Source organism: Mustela nigripes, chromosome 6 (assembly GCF_022355385.1).
Source record: "Mustela nigripes isolate SB6536 chromosome 6, MUSNIG.SB6536, whole genome shotgun sequence".
Taxonomy (NCBI): domain Eukaryota; kingdom Metazoa; phylum Chordata; class Mammalia; order Carnivora; family Mustelidae; genus Mustela; species Mustela nigripes.
The window spans coordinates 134,625,374-134,651,548 of NC_081562.1; the positions used below are offsets into that span (position 1 = coordinate 134,625,374).

A 26,175-nucleotide genomic window follows, 5' to 3' on the forward strand; every position below is an offset into this window, starting at 1 on the left:
TTAATAGCAGGCTCCCTGCTGAGCAGAGAGCCCAATGTGGGACTCGATCCCAGGACCCTGAGATCATGACCTGAGCCGAAGGCAGCGGCTTAACCCACTGAGCCACCCAGGCGCCCCTATTTTGTACCTTCTTTACGAAATCTTTTTTCTCTATCCTGACATCATGAAGATGCTTTCCTGGGTTTTATTCTAAAAATTTAGTAGTGATGGTCTTCCCATATAAATCTTCACCAGGGATTTATGTTTGCATTAGTTTTAGATAGAGATCTAAGATTATCTCTTTCTGTGGTTAAGTTGTCTTAATACCACTTATTGCCTAGTAAATTTTTATCCTCCATTGATTTTTAGCATCACTTCTATCCTTTACCAACCTCCTCTAGATTTGTGCATTTGTTTTTAGACTCTATTTGTGCATTTGTTTCTAGACTAATTCTCCTGGTCTATTCTGTGCCATTCCCACAGTGTTTTCAATGCTATAGCTCCAGAACCAAATCTTGATATCTGATAATGTCTATTCCTCAAACTCCTTTTTCTTTTTTTCCTTCTTCTTCAAACATTTCTTGGCTTTCATTTGCTCTTGTTTCTTCATATGTATTTTTGGATCAGGTCATAAAATCTATAAAAGTCCTATTTGAATTTTGATTAGAATCACATTATTTATTTGAGAGAGAGAGAGAGATTGAGCACAAGGCAGGAGGAGAGGCCAGGGGAGAAGCTGACTCTCCACTGAGCAGGGAGCCCAGGATCATGATCTGAGATCATGGCAGAGCTTAACCAACTGAGCCATCTAGGTGCCCCTGGAGTAACATTAAATCTATAAGTTTATTTAAAAATAATTATCCATAATATTAAAACTTCCCATCCATGAACATAGTTTATCTTTTCATTTCTGAGGTCTACTTTAAGGTCTTTTGATCAAGTTTTGTAATTTTTTCTTCCAAAGTCTTGATATAGTTCATTAAATTTATTCCTGGTTATACTAGAATTTTTGTCATGACTGTAAATGATTTCTTATTTTAAATTTGCAGTTTCCTCATTATTTCTTTGTATTAATCTGATAGTCTGCAATTTTGCATAATGCTCTCCTTATTAAGAATGTTTTACTACCTAGACAATCATATAATCTGCAAATGATAAAAATTTTGCTTTTTCCTTCCCGTTTTGCTTTGTTTTGTTTTGTTTTTTTGAGATGGAGAGAGTGAGTGTGAGCTGGGGTTGGGAAGGGCAAAGGGAGAGGGAGAGAATTTTAAGCAGGCTCCCTGGAGCCTGATGTGGGGCTTGATCTCATGACCTGAACCCGAAATCAAGATTTGGAGGCTAAACCTACTGAGCCACACTTTTTCCTTTCTGATAAACATTTGTTTTATTAGCTAACACATCCAGTTCTGTATTGAATATAAGTGGTGACAAAGGATCATTTTACTGCTAATGTCAGACATTTGCTGTAGAGCTTTCTTAGATATCCTTTATTAAGTCAATGCAGTTCTTTTCTAGTTTGAGTTTGCTAAGTGTGTGCATATGGATGCTTGCTTTAATCATGAACAGAAATTTGATTTTATTAAATATGTATACATCTACTGAGATGATCGTATGATAAATTGCATTAATAGCTTTTCTGATTTTATTTTATTTTTTATTTTTATTTATTTATTTTTAAAGATTTTATTTATTTATTTGACAGAGAGAAATCACAAGTAGGCAGAGAGGCAGGCAGAGAGAGAGAGAGGAGGAAGCAGGCTCCCTGCTGAGCAGAGAGACGGATTCGGGACTCCATCCCAGGACCCTGAAATCATGACCTGAGCCGAAGGCAGCAGCTTAACCACTGAGCCACCCAGCTTTTCTGATTTTAAATCATCTTGGTCACTGATGTGATTCTTTTTTGATTATAATTTTTTAATGTGCATTTTATTTTCAAAACGTGAAATTGGCCAATAATTTTTGTCTCATATTGTCCTTGCCTGGTTTTGATGTCAAGGTCTGGCCAATCTCATTAAAGTTCGGGAGCTTTTCTTTCCTTTCTTTCTTTTCCTTTGCTATCCTTGTCTCTGTGACAGTTTATATAAAATAGTTCTGGTAGTGGGTTTCTTTTTTTCCCTGGTGGATTTTTAATTACTGCTTCAATTTTTTAAAATGGTTTAGCTCTGTTCAGGTTCTTATTTCTATGTAAGTTATTTTTGTTAAACTTTTCTGTGATGTTGTCTATGCTGTTTTCAAATTTATTGAAATAAAGCTTTCTTATGGTGTTTTCTTATGATTTTAGAGTCTCTATTCTCTCTCTAGGTATGCCTTCTTTTTTTTTTAATCAATGTTTTATAGCTTATATTTTTTATCAAATAGTTATGTATATGCATAAATTTAAATTGTAAATTTTTTCCCCTGGGCCTATATTGAAAAATGTTAGACTCTTACCCATTCTTCTCTAGATAGTGCTTTACTCTTCAGCTACTTCTAAGTAGTTCAGCTGCTTCATCTGACACATATCTTTATTAATCTAAATAAACTGATTAAAATGCTCTTTTTCAGTTTTTCACTTTTATTATCTTTGGAAAATGAATTTTTAGATCTATACACCCACCCACATCTGTTTCCTGCACACCCATTCTCTCATTTAACATACCTTTACATCACCATTTGAGGTAAAAATAAATCTCAAGGTTTATATTGTTGTGCCATGTAAATATTATTCAAAGGTGAGTTACTTAGTGCACCAAGATTTCATCTTTCATGTACATCTTTCTTCCCTTGAATTAAACTTGCCTCAATTTTTCTTTGATCAGTTTTTGTTCTAATCATTAATTTATATCATATATATTTTTTTATTTCTATTTTTTTTTATTTTATTTTTTCTGGCAAAACTGAAAATCATCTCTGAACAATCTGACCACATCAGGTAGTCTATTAGTTTGATTTTCTGCTTGGTGGCCTAATTCCTGGGTCCTGCTCTAGCCTGGATACTCATCTCTCCAGCTTGTTGTCCTAGAACTCCCTCCTCTCCTGGGAATTTCCTTGGTCTCTGCTGTGTTTGAGCCTTTGTTTCCTGGGACCCAAGGCATTCCTTTGATTGGTTCACTCTGTTTTGGTGAAGACTTCTGTCCTGAAAAACATCACATGATAATATAATTTTGAGATCTTGAATGTTGAAAATAACTTTATTTGCTTTGGCATTTTAATTAATAGCTTGACTATTTATAGAATTCCAGGTCAAAACCATTTTTTCTCTAGAATTTTGATGACATTAAGCCATTTTCTTATCGTTTCCAGTGTTAGGAAATCTAATGACACCCTATTTCATAATTGTTGTTAGAGTTATTTTAGATTTCAGCAGAATTATAGAATCTTTTCTTTTTTACTGGTGTTCTAAAGTTTCTTGATTTTTGTGTTTTGATATAGATATTTTCCAATTTTGTGGATTTGTCAATCCAGATATTTATATCTTCCGCTAAAAAGAATATTCCCTATATTGGTTCTTTGACAATTCCCTATTCTATTTTCTTGAAGCTCATTACTTAGGTATTTGTCTTCCCAAATTTCTTAAATTTTATTAATCATTTTCAATCTCTTTGTTTTTTGGTCCATTTCCTGGTGATTCCCACCCCCCAACCTAATTCCCTAAGTAAATCTTGTTCACTTTCTCCTTTAATTTTCAATCATATTTTTAATTACCAAGGGTTCTTACTTGTTATTTGGTTGTCTGAATATTATTTATCACTTAAAAAATTCTTTATCACTTTTTTCCTTGCGAAGAAATTGTCTTTCCTTATTGGCTATTATTTTCATATATCCTTATTTTTTCTACTTACTTTATGTGATTTTATTATCTGATAGTTTCTATATTCTTCTGGTTTATATAGTTATACTTTTAAAAGCTTAAGTTGAATACTTATTTATTTTCCATTTTTTCTTTTGAAAAATACATACTTAATGTGATTAATTTCTTTGTAAGTACTGCTTAACTGTAGTCCTTAAGTTTTATGTATAGCATTTTTACTGGAATTGAGTACTAAAACCTGTACATTTCTGTTACTACTTTTTCTTAGATAGAAGTGTATATTTTAAAAATTTCCAGGCACAAGGAGGGCAGACACTGAGTTGGATCATATTATTTTTGTTACTCATTTCTAATTATATTCTGGGAATGTGGCCTGCTTAATGCAGGTTTTCTGGTGCTTGTTGAGAACTGCTTTTTGGCCTATGACCTGGTATATTAATGTAAATATTCCATAGTTTCTTCAAAAAAATGTGGGTTCTCTAATTTGGGGGAGAAGGGTTCCACAGGTAATAACTTGTGAATACTGCTCAAATGTTTAATGTCCTTATTAACTTTTGGTCAATTTGATCAAATAATTGCTGTGAGGGTGTTCAGCCATCTATGGTTATTGTGAATTTGTTGATTTCTTCTTATAATTCTATCAGGATTTTCTATATTATTAAGCTATGCTATTGGCTATGCATTAGTTTACAACATTTATTTTGGTATTTCTGGTAAATGGTTCATTTTATGGTTAGTAGCAACTGTTGTTATTGTCAAAAATGTTTTTCAGAACTTAAGCAGATTTTGGTTAGCATTTTCTAGGCATAATTTTTTATTTTTAAAATCTCAGTTTTGTTGTTTTTTTCAGCCTTTTGCTGTAGTCTCATACTTTTTATGTGACTCTTATAAACAGCATACAATTGAATATTTGATAGTTCTCTGAAAATTTCTGTTCTATAATTGCAAGTTTAATACATTCATGCTTATTGTTGTTAATGATATATTTGGGTTTCTTTTTCCCACTCAATTTTGTGTTTTTTAAAAAAATGTATTGTGCTTTTATCTTTCTTTCTTTTTTTTTTTTTTAAGATTATTTATTTATTTATTTGACAGAGAGATGACAAGCAGGCAGAGAGGCAGAGAGAGAGGAGGAAGCAGTCTCCCTGCTGAGCAGAGAGCCCGATGCGGGGCTTGACCCCAGGACCCTGGGATCATGACCTGAGCCGAAGGCAGCAGATTAACCCACTGAGCCACCCAGGCACCCCTCTTTCTTTCTTTCTTTTTCTTTTTCTTCTTCTTCTAAAACTTTTCTGTCTTCCAGCAGACTGATAATATTTGAACAATCCCTCCCCATGCCTAGCACCAATACAGATCTGAAAGTAACCTGTTCATATTTTTTAGTTATTACCCTTACATTGTTAACTTGAGAATTGGCTAAAAATTATTATAACTTAACAATAATGTTTCTCCACTCTCTTCTGGATGATAAAGGATCTTAGGAAGTTTCAAGTGAATTCTCCTATATTTCCCACCTTATATGTTAGGATTGTCTTGTTTTTGGGTTTTTACCTTATGCTTATACCCCTACATGTTTATTATTATTGTTTACACAATTATCTTGGATTTAGATTTTCTCCCACTTGCAATTTTTTCTTCTCACATTACTTCTTGCAACCTGATTCTCCTTTCTGGATCTTGCCTCCTTCCTGAAGTTTATCTGTTAGTAGTATCTCCTAAGGTGTTATATGCATAGGAAGTGCCCAATAAATGTTTATTAAATAAACTATTTTAATCAGATGAACACAGTTTAAACTACAGCAGGTGTCTAGTTTGCGTATTAGGGTTATCACTAGACCTTGCCTCATTTACCAGACAAACCGATAAGACACTTGAACATTGGGGATGGGAGCGCATTATGTGGTTTTAGTTAATACCATAAATCAAGAGTAGGGATAGAACCAAGGGCCAGAGCACTCTCCACTCTTCCTTGTATGTTTCTCTAGAATTCTCTCTCTAATACTAGTGCCACTGTGTTCCAGTTTAAACTTCTGGTCTCCAGTTCCTTCTTCCGCACACTTGCCCCATCTGGGAAAGCAACATGGGAAAGCAGGATCCTCCTACTGCAGAAGTACCTAAGGGATAAGTGTGTAGGGCCAGGGTCAGATGGCCAGGGATCTAATTCCCTCTCCAGCACTTATTAGGAAAGTTAACTGGACTCTCTTTGACTCAGTTACCTCATCTGTAAAATAGGGATGGTAAGCGTCTACAGCATCACTTTGTTCTTGAATGAGTTAATAACTCACTTGAATGAGTTAATAACACAATGGTGCCAGTACCTGTAAGCACCCAACAAATGCTGACTCTGGTTATTGCCTGAACCACTTCATAGCTCCTCTGCCTCTTTTCTGACTCTGGATGCTGGAATTGAATATGATTATTCAAATTTGGAGTTTCACTTAAGTTTGTGATGATAGAACATACAGACATAGGCAGACTATCAAGGGGTTTCATTTAAGATATGTATTCAGGTTTTTCTCTGTGCTTTAAACAAAGCTGTCCCAAGCATCATATCCTATATAAAGGTATATTCTCTTTTAAGATTAACTTTTATAGGAGAATTCTCATTTTAGGTTGATTGATTGATTTGATAAATTCATATTATTCAGGACCCACTAAGCAAATTGCTATAGACCCCAAACCATTCTTACTTATAATTTGAATTCATTGTCACAATGTGTTGAATCATATTTAACTTTTTTACTTGGTGAGTGGGGCATACACATTGTGGTCCGGGTTATACTGTACCTAACTACACGATTTCTTTGATCCTTTTAGTTTGTAAAGAATTCTTGAACCGATTCTATAATTCCTTGATAGCCAGAGGAGTCAACTTTTCCCTGGACACCATAGAAAAGGAATTGGTCAGCTTTTGCTTGGATGTCAAAGGAAAAGAAAACCGCTTGGTATGGTAAATTTTCCCTGTTCATTTTTCCCTTATGCTTGAAGAACTTGTTAATAGTTTCATTTCTCATCTTTGTCTTAATGTTCTCCTGTTCAAATGCTTGCTTCAAGCATGTTCATTGCAGATAGCAAGCAGAAATTGATCTTCCAGTGAAATGTAGTCCGATGTATTTTCATTTAGAATGTATCTGGATTAAAAAAAAAGAAGAAGAATGTATCTGGGTTCATTTTGTTTTCTGAATAGACAAGCAATTCCATGTTTTAAGTAAAGTTACACAGATTCCTAATGAGCATTTTCTGTCCTGGGTTAAGTGTGGGTAGACTCTCTATTTGTTACCAAGACTATTAGTCAAACCCGTCAAAACATTTTTATCAAGTCATTTCTACATAACTAATGAAGTATTTATAATAGTGTTATAATAGTGTTTCCTGGGTTTACACAGATGACTTTTCAATATAGTGTTTTGTGTTTTTTTTTTGAAGATTTTATTTATTTGACAGAGATCACAAGTAGGCAGAGAGGCAGGCAGAGAGAGAGGGAAGAGGAAGCAGACTCCCTGCTAAGCAGAGACCCCGATGCAGGGCTCGATCCCAGGACCCTGGGATCATGACCTGAGCCGAAAGCAGAGGCTTTAACCCACTGAGCCACCCAGGCGCCCCTCAATATAGTGTTTTAATTCACTACAGATAATTGCCGGCCAATTCATTCTGCCTAAAATTTCGATGTTCAGTTTGTCAGTTAAATCTGCATTGTAGACTGTTCACTGACACACTGTAAAAGTCTCAACATTCATTTGTGCCACGAAGTTTCCTATTTTTAAGTGTAAATTGCCTCAGCTAGGCAGCTGGAAAGACAGCATAGCATGATGGAGAAGGACACGGACTCTAGAGCCAAAATACTAGATTTTTAAATTCCATCTCTTCTGCTTACCAACTGGTGACCTTCGGTTGACTTGGGTGTAAAATGGGGCTAATTACAGTACTTACTTCACAGGACTGTTGTGAGAGTTCAGTAAGTTAAGACCTTTAAAGTCCCGAGAGCAGTGCCTGGCACAGAGAAAACACTTAGCAAGTGTTGGCTCTTAAAAGTCTTTGAGCATCTTGTGAAGTGTAGGGCGCTTCTAATTAACATGATCACGGGGATGGAACAATTTGTTTCCTGGTGTCTTAGTCAGCAGGAGTTAAAATTTAATAGCTGGGCCATGAAAATTAGGTTAACCTCTTTCTCACTTTTCCAAACTATACTAACTACGTTTTTTCATCACCCAGGACACTAAATTCCCTTTGTACTCCTTCAGTGCTATTATCTAGGTGCAACGAAGGACGCAGCCACGAAGATCCTCAGTGAGGTCGCTCGCCCGATGAGTGTGCACATGCCCGTGGCAAAGATTTGCGAGAAGCTCAAGAAGATGGACAGCCAGATCTGTGAATTGAAATATGGTATAATGGAGACAGATGTAATTTTCCAATATGTCCAGAGCATTGTCAATTCTCTAAACTGAGGTCCCTGTTTCTAAAATGTTGGTGTGAGAAGGGAAGAAAATCTCCACTCACCAGGAGGTTCCGGGGCTGCTGACTGGTGCCTCATACCATCTGAGCTCCTCTGGGGGAAGAGAAATGAATACTGACACAATCAGCATTTGGTAAATCTGCCAACCCAGATAGCCACATTTAAACTGTTAAATCACCAAGGCAATGTCGACAATGTATGTCAAGGAAAAAATCCAAATGTAAAGGGAGCAGCTATTCATGGTGATTTAGGTCTTGGTGACCTATTAAGACAAAAGTTGCATCTATTCAAAGGCGATGCTGGGACTTTGAAGTTTTAAAGATGGACTATACCTTTCCCCCCTAGATTTGTCTACCATCCTGCCAGTTTTAAAATTTAGAAAATAGGTTATTCACATCAAGTCAGGTTTTGCTTGATGAAGTAAGTTTACCGAGGGTGCCTAAAATAAACAGTGAGGAAAGTGAGGAGCTGTCCTATTTAAAACATTATCCTTGGCCTTATGAATTTCACCTATATAGTACAGATGATTTGCATCTGGGCCAGTCTTTTGGGTAGACTGAAGAGGTGGGTGGAAAGCCTGGGGCATCCCTCCCTTAGCCTGTCCTTAATACCTGAGATTTTACCAGGAAAGACTCATTTCTTTTGCTTAAGTCATTGTTTTATGTTACAGACACACTGTAGCATTATAAACTACTTAAGTAATTAGCACCCAACTCTGAATTATTTTAGTCTTATTTTCCAACATAGCTGTGTAATATGCCTATGCACCATAGTAACAAAGCTGGCTTTAAATAGGTTTAAAGTCAGAAGATACCAAAGACAAATCTATTTCTTAATTTGCCAAGGGCAGGCCCTAATCTCCAAGGTAGTGATTATGGGGAAAGCATCTGTTTTTATTGGCTTCCAAGCAGTGAAGAAGAGGCAGGAATCATTGAGTTTATATAAACAATATTCATAAAAGGAACAAGCCTGTCTTGATTCTTTTATTTGACAGATGTATTTGGAATAACATCTGCTATATACAAGGGATCCTACTTGGATCCTTGAATAATAGAAAAATTATTCAGATATTATTGAAAAGAAATGTGGAGTTACTAATGTTTTGGCAATGCTGGCCACTAGAGGCCCTTGGGGAGCCATGAACCAGTTTTAATTTTGGGATCAACGTTTTCCTTACAGTTTTTGGGTTACAGAGTTTTTCCTGTTTTAAAATTAAAGCCAGATTCCAAGTTCTCTAGAAAAAACTCAAAGACACTACTGAAACTTGCAAAAAAGTGGCTTTTTTTTTCCTTTAAGCATATATCTTGAATAGACCAATAGTTCTAATTTCTCCTTCCCTGCTTATGGTTGGCAGTAAAGTTGAGATCGAACAGGGTCTTCGACTGGTGGGATATTAATAATTTGAGCTATCAAAGCATTTATGTTTAAAGGTATTTTGCTAAGTCAGCCATGAAATTAACAAACAAAGTAAGTGTAGAGATGGATTATGTTTTCAATTAAGAAGGTGTCATTTGGTTTTTGACCTGAAAGTACGTTTTTGCTACATCTATTTTTTTTTAAAGGATGGAAATCACCATAAAAATTAAAGGGTCCCCAGAGCACAGGGTGTAGCTGACTGTCCAAATAACAAAAAGGGTTTAAAATATAACTTTTATTTTTTCCAGATTTATTAAGATATAATTGACATAAAACATTGTGTAAGTTTAAGGTGTATGACATGTTGGCTTGATACACTTATCTATTGCAATATTACCACCATTGTGTTGGTTAACACCTCCATCATGTTTTATAATTACCATATCGTTTCTGTGATGAGAACATTTAAGATCTACTCTCATAGGAATATTCAAGTATATTATACAGTATTAACCATAACTACCACAGCATACATTAAATTCCCAGAACTTGTTTTGTAACTGGAAGTTTGTACCCTTTTGCCAACATCTTCTTAACTTCTCTATCCACCAGCCCCTGATAACACCATCCTATGCTCTGTTTCTATTAGTTTGGCTTTTTTAGATTCCATGTATAAGTGATATCATACAGTATTTACCTTTCTCTGACTTATTTCACTTGGTCCATTCTTTTTGTTGCAAGTGGCAAGATTTCCTTTCTCATAGCTTAATAACATTCCATTGTGTGTGTATACATGTGTGTCACACACACGTGTGCACACACACAAACATCACATCTTTGTCCATTCATCTGTTGCTAGATACTTAGGTTGTTTTCATATCTTGCCTATTGTGAATAATGCTGCAGTGGACATGGAAATGCAGGTATCTCTTTGATATCCTATTTTCATTTCCTTTCAATATATACCCAGAAGTGGGACTGCTAGATCATTTGGTAGTTCTACTTTTAATTTTTAAAAGAGCTTCGATACTCTTTTCCATAGTGGCTGTAATAACTTACACTGCCAGCAAGAGTGATTTTTTTCTAAATTGTTTCCAACGCTTGTTATCTCTTAAGTTTTTGATGACAGCCATTCTAAGAAATGTGAGGTGATACTTCATTGTAAGGCTGTTTTGCATTTCCCTTATGATTAGTGAGGCTGAGTACCTTATCAAGGTTGGCCATTTGTATGTCTTCTTTGTGAGGATATCTATTCAGTTCCTCTCCCTATTTTTTTTAGTCAGATTGTTTGAGATATTTTTGCTCTTGGGTTGTATGAGTTCTTTATATATTTTGGATATCAACCTCCTATTAGATATATAAGTTTCAAATACTTTCTCACATCCCATAACTTGCCATTTATTTTGTTGATGGCTTCTGTGTTGTGAAGAAACTTTTTAGTTTGATATAGCTCCATTTATTTGTTTTTGGTTTTGTTGTGCTTTGGTGTCATATCCAAAAAATCATTACCAGGACCAATGTCAAGGAGCCTTTCCCTTTGTCTTCTTCTTGAATTTTTATGATTTCAGGTTTTATGTTTAACTTTTAATCCATTTCAAGTTAATTTTCCTAAGCAATATAAGATAGGGGTCCAGTTTTATTTTTTCTGCATGTGATTATCCAGTTTTCCAAACACCACTTATTGAAGAGACTGTTTTTTCCCCATTGTATATTCTGTGTACCTTTGTCATATTAGTTGACCTTATATGCAAGGGTTAAGTTCTGGGCTTTTGATTCTACCCCATTAGTATATGTGTCTGTTTTTATGTCAGTACCACACTGTTTTATTATAGCTTTGTAGTACAGTTTGAAATCAGGAAGTGCAATGCTTCCAGCTTTGTTCTTTCTGAGGATTGCTTTGGCTATTCAGGTCTTTCTTTCTTTTTTTTTTTTTTAAGATTTTATTTCTTTATTTGACAGACAGAGATCACAAGTAGGCAGAGAGGCAGGCAGAGAGAGAGGGGGAAGTAGGTTCCCCGCTGAGCAGAGAGCCCGATTTGGGGCTCAATCCCAGGACCCTGGGATCATGATCTGAGCTGAAGGCAGAGGCTTTAACCCACTGAGCCACCCAGGCGCCCCTCTATTCAGGGTCTTTAGTGGTTCCATACAAATTGGGGTTATTTTTTCTTTCTTTCTTTCTTTTTTTTTTTTTTGGTGAAAATGCCATTTGAGTTTTGATGGGGATTGCATTAAAGCTGTAGATGGCTTCAGGTAGGGTGGGTGTTTTAGCAGTATTAATCTTCCAGTCCACGAACACAGGATGCTTTTCCATTTGTGATCTCTTCAGTTTATTTCATCAAAGTGTGGTGGTTTTCAGTATATAGATCGTTCACTTCCTTGGTTACATTTATTCCTAAAAGTATAAAATCCAACTTTTAGATTTGAGCACACGTACTGGAAGTTTTTAAAAAGTCACTTGATGACCATGCTATGGTTGTTAAGAGACTTTTTTTTTTTTAAGGATTTTATTTATTTATTTGACAGAGATTACAAGTAGGCAGAGAAGCAGGGAGAGAGAGAGGAGGAAGCGGGCTCCCCATGGAGCAGAGAGCTTGATGTGGGGCTTGATCCTAGGACTCCAGGATCATGACCTGAGCTGAAGGCAGAGGCTTTAAACCACTGAGCAACCCCAGCGCCTGTTAAGAGACTTTTAAATGCTGTGTTCTATCATTCAGGGGAAAAAAGGAAAGGGCTCCTCGAGAGAAATCAAGCTGCAAAAGTCCTGGGCTGCTACTCATTATTAAATAAGCAAACTTCAATGTTGTATCCATGTTCAAACACACAACTGGTCCTGCCGGTGGGGGAATGAAAAGAATTTCCCCTTTCTGACAGGGAAATTACAATCATGAGTATGTTATAGATGAACTTTGTTTGTTTTTCCTGTTTCTGGGGTCAAGGATGGAGAAGTAGCTGCGTTCTCTACATTGTCTGCAGATAGTAAATGGAAACAGTAATCTTTCTAGAGGAGTTGGATGTTAATAACAAGTGTTATTGGCGAGAAGGTTAGGAGCCAGATTGGCTGGCACCAAAGCGCTAGCATTAGAGGAGTGGATATATCCCAAAGGACTACCAATGAATGCTGTGATGATTTTGTAATCCCAGTAGGGACAGAGGATCAGGTGAGTTCAGGCAGAGATCCCACACAATTAAGGACCAATGAGAATGCTCTTAATTTCATTCATGTGTTTGGTGTCTTTACATTTGTTATTTAAAAACTCCATAGGGCCTCGTAATAGGTATGCCCATCTGTTTTAATGCAGACATGTGTTCTTACAGAACTCGAACCATTACTTTCTAGTTAATTACAATCTCAGGCTTTCAGCTGGCCACCTCAAGGCCATCCCAAGGCACTGCCATTTATCAATACTCTTCTCTGTATCTTAGGAGCAGCAATTAAGATGCAGTGCAGTCATTTTAGTCATTACGGTCTTGAGAAGCCATGGAGTGGTCACAAAATCCTGTAAAGCTACCCAGGCTCCTGTTTTGAAGCAAGTATAATTCCATGGAAAGCAAATTGAATAGAACACTAATGACCCCAATAGCTTTGTACATAACACATTTTTCTTAGGTATGTCTTGGTTTCCATAGAAATTGCAACTGTTCCCCACTTTGGAACACAAGGTAGTTGGCACCAAGATAAGAAACACCACTGGCCTTTCTAAGTGTTTCACAGGTTTTTTGTTTTTGTTCTTTGTTTTTTTTTTTAAATGGTGCCTTCCCTTTTCGTTGTTTAGAAAAGAAATTGGACCTGGCATCAGTGGACCTGTCAAAGATGAGAGTAGCAGAGCTGAAACAGATATTGCACAACTGGGGAGAGGAGTGCAGAGCCTGTGCGGAGAAAACCGACTACGTGAATCTCATCACTGAATTGGCACCCAAGTATGCAGCAGCAGACCCCAAAACAGAGCTCTGACCCTCCAATGCTGGTGCGCCATTAATGAAAGACACAGTGACTCTCCAGGGAAATGACTTGTTGGTTAAGAGTAACTGGGAGTTGCATTGTATGTGGTCTTATTATTTTTGCTTTAAGAAAAAAAACAACCAAGAATTGATTACTTGGATTTACAATGAAAACTGCTGATTATTAGTGGTGTCTTACATTTGCAGTGTACCCAAACCTAACAGTGCCTTTCTCATTATTTTTGTAAGGATCACATATATTGTCTTTATCCATGTCCTTAAAATTGAGAAATGTGAAGTACTGAGAAATTGACGGAGTAAGTCGATTCAAAGACGGAAGACAGTGCTCAGAGGCCCCTCTCTGTGCACTAATTTTTAATTAAATATATTGGTTTAGGAAAAAAGAGACAATGTTTTGTCTACGTGACTCCCACCTTCAATCCAAAACAATAACATGGCATAATCAAAGGTTTTAAAAAGTAAACTTTGTACTTTCAACTGCAAATCACTCTATGTTCTGGCTCTTTTTGGCGTCTGATATGGGAGGGCAGGAGGCACTATTTGAAATTAGGATTTTCCCAAAGAAGGAATACCTATTTAAAACCTATTTATACCTACTTAAAACAGATCAAGAATCCACTTAAGGAGACCCTGTGTTTTAGCAAATTGTATCAGCACTCACACTGTTGACTGAACTAAGCTCAAGGTGTTCTGTATTCCTTGCTACCACACATTAGACAAGCGTTTTTTGAAGATTAAAACATGGTAAGAGCACCTGCAGGCAAGAAAAAGCTCTACGGTTCTTAATGCTATTTTATCTGCCTTAAATTGTAGAATCGTTCTTGGCTCCATTTTCTGGCCACATCAGGGTGAGAACCCCCACCCCCACAAGTGGCTGCCTCTGGTGAGGAGGCAGAGGTGGGAAAGGCTTGCAGAGCAGCTCAAGGGGACTTTCTAGGGGGATAGGAATGCCTTGTACCTTGATTGGGGTGGTGGTTACAGGGTTGGATAGGATTGTGAAACTCATCAGCAGTACAGTTAAGATCCAGTAATTTTTTAAATATACATTTTATTTAAAATACTGCTATAGAAAAATTATTTGGAAATTAACTGAACTTCATTGATTCAAAACATCTTGTTCATGTAGAGAGTTACATTTGCTGATTGGGAGTCCTTTTGGGGAGTGGAGGAGAAAATTTCCAGATTGAATGTATACACTGAAAGTACAATTTTCCCATTTAAACACTATGGAGGTAAATTAATTTTTAGTTAGGCAGTTGAGATGTTACTGAACTTATCAGAGAATTGGTGGTTAGTAACATAAAAATGAGAATAAAAAAGCTTTGGCATAATAAATGACCGAAAGGGTTATTGTTTCTGGATTTGAGAAGCTTGATCATTGTGTGTAAAGCACTCTAGTTTATTACAAATTATATCTTTAGAAGTCTATATTTAGTTTAATTGTTTTTATTATTTTTTTATAACCTTTGTGTTTGTTTTCTTTTAGTGCATTTTGAACCTGTTGAGGAACTTAACATTTGAACATAGTATGTTTGATGTCTGACCTCAAAATCAGGTCATATTTTCTCAGTGTTGTTGTTGTTTTTCCTCAGGATAGAAATCTAGGTCATAAGAGCACTGCCCAGCAGTTCATTCAAATCCATGATGTTTGGTTTGGATTTTCATAGAGCTTTCACTCTGTTACTGCCACTGAAACTTTTTAAAAAATAATTTTTATTAACATACAATGTATTATTTGCCCCGGGGTACAGGTCTGAGAATCATCAGGCTTACACACTTCATAGCACTCACCATAGCACATACCCTTCCCCATGTCCATAACCCAACCATCTTCTCCTTCCCCCTCTTACCCCCGAGCAACCCTCAGTTTGTTTCGTGAGATTAAGAGTCTCTTGTGGTTTGTGTCCCTCCCGATCCCATCTTGTTTCATTTTTTCCTTCGCCACTGAAACTTTTTAAACCATACCCACAGGTCACCCATGAATCTTGTTAAAGTTTGGCTTTTGATTCAGGAGGCCTGGGTGGGGCCTGAGACTGCTTTTCTAGCAAGCCCCTGAGTGAGGCCCGTGCGGCTCTTGCAGGTTCCACACCTGGAGTGGCAAGGGAGGGCCTTGGAGTCCTGGATCCCGCAGTTGATTTATTTTCTCCAATTGTCCGTCTCAGGTTTTTGATAGAGCTGAATGTAACCGTAACAAAAACAATAAAAACAAACAACAATAAACACAGACGAGTTGCTTCTGTCATGTAAAAGAAGTCCAGAGAGAGCCAGTCCAGAATAAATACAACAGCTCCACAAAGTTATTAGGAACTGAGTTCTCATCTTTTTGCTTTATTTACATCAGGGACTTGCTCCATTCTTATCTCATGGTCCAAGTTGACTCTGGAGCTCCTTATTGCAGAAGGAACAAGGCATGGAAAACAGAGCCCACTGCTTTAGGGCAGCCTTTCCCCTTTCTCTTCTACTTACCCTTCCCCCACACTCTGCTTACAGATTATCGATCAGAACTTAATCCCATGCCAAACCTAGCTGCAAGGGAGTTTGGGAAAGAACATCTTTTTGTTGAGTTCATTGCTGCCGATAAAACCGGGATTATTTATATATGTTTTTTACTGGGGAAGAATGGAGAAATAGTTTGTGGCCACAAGTCATATCTGCCACACAATGAATCTTATTCCCATGAATCTTAGTTATAATTCCTGGTTATTTTACCCTAAATAACTCTTCTTCCTCCTTATTATTTGCTTCTTTTGTAAATGTAGGCAATTATGTCTTTCTTTTTTTTTTGGTTTGACAAGAAGTAACTACTGTTTTCCTATTTTCTTTTCTTTTAAGATTTTGTTTGACAGAGGGGGGCGGGGAACAGAGCAGGGGGAGTGGGAGAGGGAGAAGCAGGCTCTCTTCTGAGCAGGGAGTCCCATACGGGGCTCAATCCCGGGACCTTGGGATCATGACCTGAGCCAAAGGCAGATGCTTAACAACTGAGCCACCCACATGCCCCTTATTTAATTTTCATTTTAAATGCCTCCTCTCTCATTGTGTGTGTGTGTGCACGCACGAACATATGTAATTTTTGTTGTATTTTTACCCAAAATCCATACGCACACAAAATTTACAATTCAGGCATTCTGACAGACATGAGAGAACTCTGGGCCAAACACCTTCATTTAAACAGCAGCAGCTGGGGAAGACATTATTCCCGATCTATTTTATATTTCAAAAAGTCAAAGCGTAGAGGGTATGGATTGCATGGAGCACTGGGTGTGGTGAAAAAATAATGAATACTACTTTTCTGAAAATAAATTAATTAATAAAAAAAAAAGTCAAAGCGATGCTTTAATCTGGTGCCCAAATACATATAATACATATGGGAGACCAGATATAACATACTAGTCTTGAGTATGGCTATTTGTCATCCACATTCCACTAAAAAGTGTTACATTTGGAACAAATGAGCTTGGCATATAGGACAAGAAAATATTTGAATCCTTAAATAACAAACAGAGCATTTTGTGATCCCAGAGACTCCACCTGTGGGCTTGAGCTCTTAATAAGTGTTTTTTCTAAGCAGATAGCTGAGTTCCTACCTTCCAGACTCATCCAGAAGTAATGATTGCCAAGTGCCTATTCTTTCACTGTGTGTTTGAAATAGAATGATTCCACCAAATATAAAGTGGAAAGGGGGAATGAGCAGTATATATTAAGGTTTTTGTTTGTTTGGGGGTTTCTTTTCACTGATAAAAATTTTCAGAATTTGGGATTGTGCAGGTATACCTGGTGCCGAGATTCTAAAACTCACACAGATTTAAATGAAAATGATAATGTGTGAGACTGATAAATTAAAACTTTAAATGTGAGAATTCATAGAGGTAAGGTTGTTAGTCGTCACTGAAGTGGATACATTTTAGGGTAGTATTTTTTAAAGTTTCTCAGGTGATTTCTTTGTGTGTGAGGCTGTCATAGTTTACATATAATCCTGGCAGTTCCTTCCCAGCTGTGGTAGTTTCCTTGGTGTGGAAAGCTCACCTTGTGGGCTCTTCCAAAGTCTGGTGGCTGACCTTGCAAGCTAACATACATGGTCTGGCAAACTGTGCATTTTCTGGGAATGTGTAGCTGCTTATTAAAATACTGTGGACTAGTTGCTTATACTGTGTGAGAGATGACTTAAAATGCATTTAGAAGAAAATGACAAAAGAACACCTAAAGATACATAACACAGGTCCACAATCCACTACCAAAACTCCTGGAGGTAGGTATTCTTGGAATTCACAATGTTTCAGATTTTGGAAAGACAGTATGGTGCATACACTAAATATTTCATAATCACCTAAGGGCTTGGGGCAGCACCTTCTAACACTCTCTCTTAAGTCCAGGTCAGGTTTGGTCATCAGAAGAAGCTGGATCAGGTTTTGCTTATCAGATGAATTACAAAAAAATAACCTTTTATTTTCACAGCACTTTGCATTTCTGAATCTTGGATGAGAGACTGTGGTACTGTAATTCTGTGGCGACTCCAATCTAGGCATTATCAATCATTAATTAAGACTCTGGGTCTTCTTTGATAAAACCTCTAGCTCCCATAGACTAGTCTCTCATAGACAGAACTTGTTCTCCTAGAAAGGAGTTGAGAAGCACCTGAGAGTCTCAGAAAATTAGGACTCCGGGCCCCTCACTTCTTTCTTTTGGCCACACGCCTTTCCGAAGCATGGCACAGGGTCTGCATTAGATACCCATCGAGGAAATTTGCTCACCGTGTTGTCTTCCTTCTAAACAGGTGGGTCAGCTGTGGTTTCTCCTCCTCAGGTCATGAGAGCCAAGAAGCCGAAAGGAGGAGCTGCTCTTCTTTCGGCAGCCCCCGCCCTCAAGCCTTCTCTCTCATCAGACTGAAGGTCTGTTCAGACTTCAGAAACAACTGTCTGTTGTTCTCTCTGGTGGCAGTGTTTACAAACGGCTGCAGAAGACGTTGTTTACAGGGCTCTTGCCTTTTTTCCTTTTGAATTTTTTAAAACCTATTTTGGAAAGAACAGATCAAATGTTGGAGCCTTAGTGACGGAGCAGCTATAAATACATTCCAAGGGATCTTGGGCTGTGCAGTTTCTAGCAGGCAGCAAACTTGCTCACCTGCTGGGTACTATCTAAAAATGACTATCCCAGGAATTCAGGTGCCCCCCTCATTTCTGAGTCTTCCATTGCTAGTCAAATATTTACTTCTCACATACTTCTATTCTTCCTCAATCCTAAATTAATAATTCCTTGTTTCTTTCCTAAAAAAGTCTGGAGTTTTCTCCTTTCCAGATTATATTTATATGTGTATATATATACATTTGTATGTGTATATGTGTGTGTGTGTGTGTGTGTATGTATATGTGTGTGTGTATATATATATAAACTTTCCCCAAAAAGTTCAGTGTCATAGCTCCTTGACCTCGGGAAGAATGTTTTCAAGAGTCTGACCTAAACTTTACCAATGATCTTTGGAGTCTTCTTTGCTTTCTCTAGTAGTTTATTGGTGGTTCCTAAAAACTTCATTCTACTGGAAAATCTTATTACTGCAATAGCATCTTGACTATACAATGATAGAAGTAGAAATAAGAAGAGGGAAAGAACATTAGATTGAAATTTAAATCCTGTGTTTGCCTATGGCTAGTTGTGCTGAGAAAATTAATTCACCTTTTCTGGCCCTCACTTTTTTGTCTTAGGTCGTAGTTAATAACGTCTACCTAATTGGACTATTTCATTAAATGGAAGAATAGAAGTAAAATACCTAACAGAGTGCCCAGCTCAGGGTGGACACCTCAATAGATAAAAATTGAAGCTGAATGGCATTTTCTTCTCAAGAGTTCATTTACTGTCACCGTGTTCTACATGAAGGTATGATGATCACTGGCCCATTTTACTGATGAGGAAGTAAGACAAAGGAAACATTTAGTGACTTGCCCACTGAGGTCAGGAAATGAATTTAGGTCACTTGATTTCTGGAAGTAAATTTTAGGCTGAGAAATTCAGGGGTGAGTTTTATGATTTGGAGACTATGACTTTAAAATGATCTTTAGGAAGTAGGCACATTCACATGACATAGTTTGGGGTTTTAAAGACATTGCAATAAATAGTCAAATAGCAGTAACCTGAAGTGATTAGAACTTGGTAAATCATGACCATAATGTGTTCTAGAAGGTCACCTGTGCTCGGTAATGGGCTTTTTTATGTGGGGTGACTCGATATTTCTGGAGCATCCTGTAATTCTACACATCTCCATAATGCTATTGCTTCATGTGAAATGCAGAATTTAGGTCAACTGTCTTGTCCAATGACAAAAAGCATGATGAGTATGTTCCTGCATCTTTTTATTGCAACCTCATATACCAGTTGTCTGGAAATGCTTGAGACATGTACTCATCAGCATGTCTCTGGAATGCCTTTAAAACTCTTGAAACTCCACAGTCTCAGACGAAGCACTTTTGAATTGTGCTTTATTTGTACTAGTTTGACTATTGTAATTTTCCTGTCTTCCCTTTTCTATCAGACAAAAAACACAATATACTATAATCTGATACTTTATTGTTCTGTTTTGAAAAGTTCCTTCTCACTTGTATCAATTGTTAGAAAATATAAGGTTGATTTTCTTTTTCTGTCTTCATAGTAGTATCAATTATTTTCATCTAACCTATGCTTATCATAAAACACTCTAATTCATGTAACTCTCTTCTGGGGGTGGGGGAAATAGGTAATATAGTGCTTGGGGAAATCAATGAATATCTATGAATGTGCTTTGGTTAAAAACCTACTTGTGCCTTAATTTTAAACCTAGACCTTCATGAGTAAATACATATTTAAAAAGACAAAGGACACTTAAATGCTTTTATTAATCATTGCAGTTAACTCAAATGGATTCCTCCCCCTCCCCCCGGGGGGCTGTAAAAATGATGATGAATTGAAAATTTAATATTTTTAAAGTGACTATTATGTGTGGTTTATGTGGAAGGGTGATTGTGGCCGTGGCTTTTTATAAACTATTAACTCCTAACATCTTGAGTCCTTTTTTTTTTTTTTAACAATTGATAATTTATTAAAAAGATTGATTAAGCATCTGCAATGGTGACTTCAGCCTCAACTCCTGGCACAATACTGATGGAAGTAATCTACTTAGGAATCTCACAAGAACAGTGTCAGTTGATGAGATGCTTTTGGAGCCTCATCCAAAAATGATCCCAAGTCTTAGAACCTTCACCTCAAGGAGTTTTTCTTGTAGTGATTTTCAGAGTCTTGGTAGGCATCCGAACTGGTCCTTTCACTTTGAGATTCTTTTCCTTTGTGCCTCTGATCAAGTCAACATGTACCTTCTTTAAAGATTTTACACTGCAGCTGGTGAGAATATTTCTAGTTCTGTGAAACACTGCCTCTGGTCCCACGATGTCTCCCCAGTGTCTTTAAAAGCCATGGTTGTGGCAAGGCTTCCTGACCGACTTGTTCCTGGGTGAGAGCAAACAGTGATGAGTCAGGATCAGCACTCTGTACAGAACCTCTGTAGCTGTGACTGCATCTTCCTCAAAGAGGCAGATCTTGAGTCTTTGGTGACCACATCACTTCTTAGGAAATGGAAGAAAGCAGGAAGGACTCCTAGGATACCCTTTCTTTTAGCTTCACTGTCCCCACTGAACAAAATCTAAAGCCTCACAAAAATAACTACACACAAACTTATTTTCTGTTTCTGCACAGAAATTGTACCTTGTATATCTAGCAATTCCTCAGTGTTTTGGGGGTCAGCTTTGCAAGAGAATTGTCCAAGTCTTCAAATGTTTGTTCGAGGCCAACCTCTGCTTCTACTGTACTTAAGGTCCCCCCGGGATGTTGCCAGGGTGGTGGTGCTGTAGATACCTCTGATCCAGCCTCATCTTGCTTTGGGAAGTTTACATTCTTTCATGGATGCCCCTTCCACTTCCCTATTCTCATTACAGAATAATGATGTGTGCCCAGAAACTCTGTCACCCCAATGAGTACATCAAGGGAGAAGGGTTCTTTAGCAACAAACACAGAGGACAAAATGGTTTCCTCTGATTCTGTTTTTGCTGATTATCAATGTGCCTGAATAATTTCACATGTGCAGGCATTCTGGAAAATGCTGATAGCTATAGGATAAGGGTAGAAATTGCAATGTCATTCCTAAGTAGACTGACAAAGAGGCCTCCTAAATCAAAATAAAATAGAGTTCTAAAAGCAAGTAGACTAATAGAAAAAAAGATGAAGAGACCCTTGAAAATTTGCCAGTTGCACTACTAGACAGTGGGCATGTGAGAAATTTAGGCCCGGCTGAAGAATCTTATTGATTTTACCATTGACACTAACCTTGCCTTAAACTTATCATTACTTTTGGATATTTGTGTGACCCAAGTCTGAGGATTTTTTCCCCCCTCTGTGACATGCAGCAGTTCACATGCTGACTTTAACCATATGATTTGGTAGTAAAACTATAAATTGAAAATAAATGTTTTAGAGGATATTAGGTAGCAACTTAAATATCTTCTGATGGGGAATTGGTTACGGGGCACCTGGGTGGCTCAGTGGGTTAAAGCCTCTGCCTTTGGCTCAGGTCATGATCTCAGGGTCCTGGGATCAAGCCCCACATTGGGCTCTCTGCTCAGCGGGGAGCCTGCTTCCCCTACTCTCTCTGCCTGCCTCTCTGCCTACTTGTGATCCATCTCGCTCTCTGTTTTAAAAAAAAATGATGGACTAGCAATGTAAGTCAATTCTATGCAGTAATTAAAAAGATTGAGGTAGATTTAGCTTACTGATCTGTAAAGATTTCTAAGTTATATTTTTAAGTGAAAAAAGCAAGTTGTATTTGTACAGTATGATCCTATTTTTTTTTAAAGATTTTATTTATTTATTTGACAGATAGAGACCACAAGCAGGCAGAGAGGCAGGCAGAGAGAGAGGAGGAAGCAGGCTCCCTGCCAAGCAGAGAGCCCGATGTGGGGCTTGATCCCAAGATCCTGGGATCATGACCTGCGCTGAAAGCAGAGGCTTTAACCCACTGAGCCACCCAGGTGCCCCAGTATGATCCTATTTTTAAAAACAGCAACAAAGCCCCTATCTATGTATAAATATTAAAAACTGTCTCAGATAATGGCTTTTTCTCCCTTCCCCCATCTCTCTGAGTCTGTCTCTCAGCATGCCTTGTTCTGTCTCTCTCTCTCTAGATGTGTATTATTTGTTTATTTTGCTAACCTAAAAGTTGGTATTGAGTTTTATCATATACTTTTTGGGGGAACTTTTACTTTGAAATAAATTTAAACCTACAGAAAATTTTCAATTTCAAGAGCAGAACTCAGAAGTCTTATATATCCTTCCCCAGATTCGCCAATTATTTATATTCAACTATATTTTTCATCTCTCTCTCTATACACATATTTTTTCTCAACCATTTGAAATTATGTTCCATTACCTCTAAATGCTTTAGTGTGCATTTCCTTAAAACAAGAACATTCCCTACATAGTCCCAGGAGGCCCATCAAAATCAGGAAATTGACATTCTACTACTCTTCTACTCTACAGATCCCTGCTCAAATTTCCCTGACTATCCCAGTGTTTATACTTCCAGAATCTCACACTGCACATAGTTAGCATGTCTCATCAGTTGTCTCCAATCTGGAACAAACTAGTCTTTATCTTTCATGACCTTGATGTTTTTGAAGTGTCTAAGTCAGTTACTTTGAAGAATGTCCCTCATTTGGATTTGTCTCATGTTTTGTCATAATTAGATTCAAGTGTATCTTGAGAAATAACCACATGCTCTTCTCAGTGTATATTATCTTCTCAGTGTATATTCTCAGTGTATATACACTGAGAAGATATATGATGTTGATTTAACCTCTTACTGGTGAGACTGACTTTTTTCATTTGGTTAAAATGCTGTCTGTCAGGTTTCTCCACAGTACTGTTAATTAATGAGTACTTTGTGATGGGATATTAATAAGTATTGATAAATATTCATTGAGATGTTAATAAGTTTTTTGTGGGGAGATACTTCAAAACTATATTAGTACCTGATTCCTTATTAAAACTTTACCCATTATTTGTGGCATCCACAGAAGCTATTCCTGACCCAGTTACTGTTAACAAGGTGGATAAGTAATTACATAATGTTACCATTTCTTCTACACATGTTTGCTGGCATAAGGTAGAGTTTCCTCTTCCTATTTATTTATATCGGTCTGGATCCACGGACTCCTGTTTTATTGAATGAGTTATAATCCATTACTAGCATTATTTACTACGATGCTCAAGCTGGCACAGATTTAGCCCGTGAGGGCCTTTTCAAGGTCCTGTGACTTTTGACAGTTACCATGATTCTTAGAGAACTTCCTTTTTTCTGCCGTAAGAGATTCAGGCTGATCTGATACTTTCCCTGCCCTAGCCCTGGAGTCAGCTATGTCTACAAGGAGCCTTTAGATCCTTTTAGTTGAGAATATTATCTAGAAATTGAGGTTTAAGCATTAAAGGTGCTCAGTGCTACCAGAGTGGCATCAATTCTGGCTGGGTCCTCTCAGTGGGTAGTTATATGCTGTCTACATTGGTAGCCATAGCTCTCTATAGTTTAGATGGCCTGTGTTCAAGCCAATGCCCCTGATTACAATCCAATATCACATGAGTCTTGCCTTCTCCATGTTTGCACCTCCCTTCTTCAACAGTGAGAAGACTGGCTTCCATTATCTTTAATGTATGTGATTAATTCATTTGCATGTGACCAATCTCCCATTTATGCTGTCTTCTTATCTCAAGTTCTTCCGACTCACAAGAGCAAAGAGATTACCCCCAGCTCTGGTGGTATGCCCATAGAGAGTTCCACATCTATATTGTTTTGAATGAATCTTGACTATTTTATTGAGGGGCTATAATCAAGTGATTAAGTGTGAGGTCTCCATAGTCAGAATGTCAGGTCTACATCGTAGCTATGTCATTTGCTAGCTGTGTGATCTTGGGCAAACTAGTTAACCTCTTCTAGTCTCTAAGATTCCGGTCTTCAAAGCGAGGTCATAAACAGGAGAAAACAAGCCACCCTTCTACTTCTTGGTCACTGGGTATAGATCCTGAGTCTCAGAATAAAAGGTGCCCCCTTCTCTGGTCAAGTAGCCAGTGATCGTAGAATGAGCAGCAACCTTCAGCAGGCCACAGGGGGTGGGGTTGAGAGAGTTAGAGGGCTGCAGGAGAGTGGGTGGTTGTATCAGCCATCAAAAAAAGAAAAAAAAAAAAAAAAAGGACTTGCCTATGACATCAGCTCACTTGAGATCAGTATAGCCCAGTAAAGAATGATGAAGTTCAGGCTTCAGTTTATTTGCGAACTTAAGATGGTGATGTGTGCTAACCTACTTTAGAGTATTGTTGTGTAAAGGTCAGCTGAGCTAATATTCTCCAGTGTGTGAAGTGGGAGACATTTAGAGAACATTTTCCACCTCCTGCCCTCTTCTAAAAATAATACATATTCAGTGTAGGAAATTTTTTAAAATTCATGTAAGCAAAAATAAAGTAACTGCTATCACCGACAATTCCATCAGGCAAAGATTAACAACTGTTTACATTTGGGGATGGGTCCCCCCAGTCTTACTTCTAGGCATGTCTAAGTCACTAACATGGAGTTTTCCTTCCCCTTCCATTTTCCCTTCACTTTTCTTTTCCCTTCCCTTCCCTTCCTTTCTCCCTACATGAGATGAGGACCAGATTCTCTCCAGGTACCAATTCCTAATTCCCCCGAGCCTCTTGCTGACTGGACCCAGCAGTACAGTACTCCATAAAGCAGAGGGCAAGCAGGCCTGGGTCCGTGCGTGCCTCTGTGGACAGTGCACTAGGCACCTCCTGGTGGTGACAGCGTCCTCAGATGAAGTTCTTCTTCCTTCCCAGGTGCAGAAGGCCAAGGAACAGGTTCCCTCACTCTTTCATCATAATGACTTCTCTACTGCGGATGCTGGCTGCAGTCCAGGTTCTGGGGGAAACAGCAGGGCAAGCATTTTCTATTCAAGTGCTACTCCCTTGCAGGCTCTCTGGGCTGAGGTGTTTGGGAGAACAAATGTGGCTCTAGAATAGATTCAGAGGACGTGGGGGATCATCTCACCGGGAGATGTGCACACACTGACTCATAACCTTCCCACCCCTCCTGCCCTTCCTTTGATGTTGGTGTCAGCTTATCTGGCTGATCCTCTGACCATATGCTGGCCATTTTATAAACATTTCCTCAGACATTACATAACACTATGTTTGTGCCTAGGGATAAATGGGAGGAAGAAGAATATGTAAAAGTTAGCTTCCCCACCCCCCCTCAGAAATTTTATCACGTAACCAATGAAAGGATACTAGTCCGAGTTCAAGATGGCTCTATGGAACTTTTGAGTACTTCCGCTAACGACTCACTGGTGCTGTTCTGGCACCGCCATCTTAATATTTTTCTGTCATTTAATACACATATTCATATATGCTAGGTATTCCACCCAAACTTTGTTCCTCACTTCCTACAGTGGTTTGGAATTTTACCCTTAGAGATCTGAGCCCTTTTTGTCTGGAAGATTTTATTCACCAGAAAGGAAGTGTCTGATTAAAACATAAATAATCTTTCCCCTCTCAAGCTTGCTCTCTCTCTCTCTCAAATAAA

At 37.9% G+C, this 26,175-nt stretch overlaps 1 protein-coding gene and 1 pseudogene across 1 annotated transcript in view; one reads left to right on the top strand and one right to left on the bottom strand.

Annotated features, from left to right (window-relative positions):
* CDNF (cerebral dopamine neurotrophic factor) overlaps nt 1-13,530 on the top strand; it is a 21,348-nt gene extending 7,818 nt beyond the window's left edge. Inside the window, exons 2-4 of the mRNA XM_059405020.1 lie at nt 6,587-6,714; nt 8,011-8,152; nt 13,352-13,530. Of these exons, the coding sequence (XP_059261003.1) occupies nt 6,587-6,714; nt 8,011-8,152; nt 13,352-13,530 (449 nt within the window). The remainder of the gene's footprint in view (nt 1-6,586; nt 6,715-8,010; nt 8,153-13,351) is intronic.
* Nucleotides 13,531-20,614: 7,084 nt separating this feature from the next.
* LOC132020910 (small ribosomal subunit protein uS10-like) lies at nt 20,615-20,973 on the bottom strand (annotated as a pseudogene).
* Between the last annotated feature and the right edge of the window lie 5,202 nt (nt 20,974-26,175).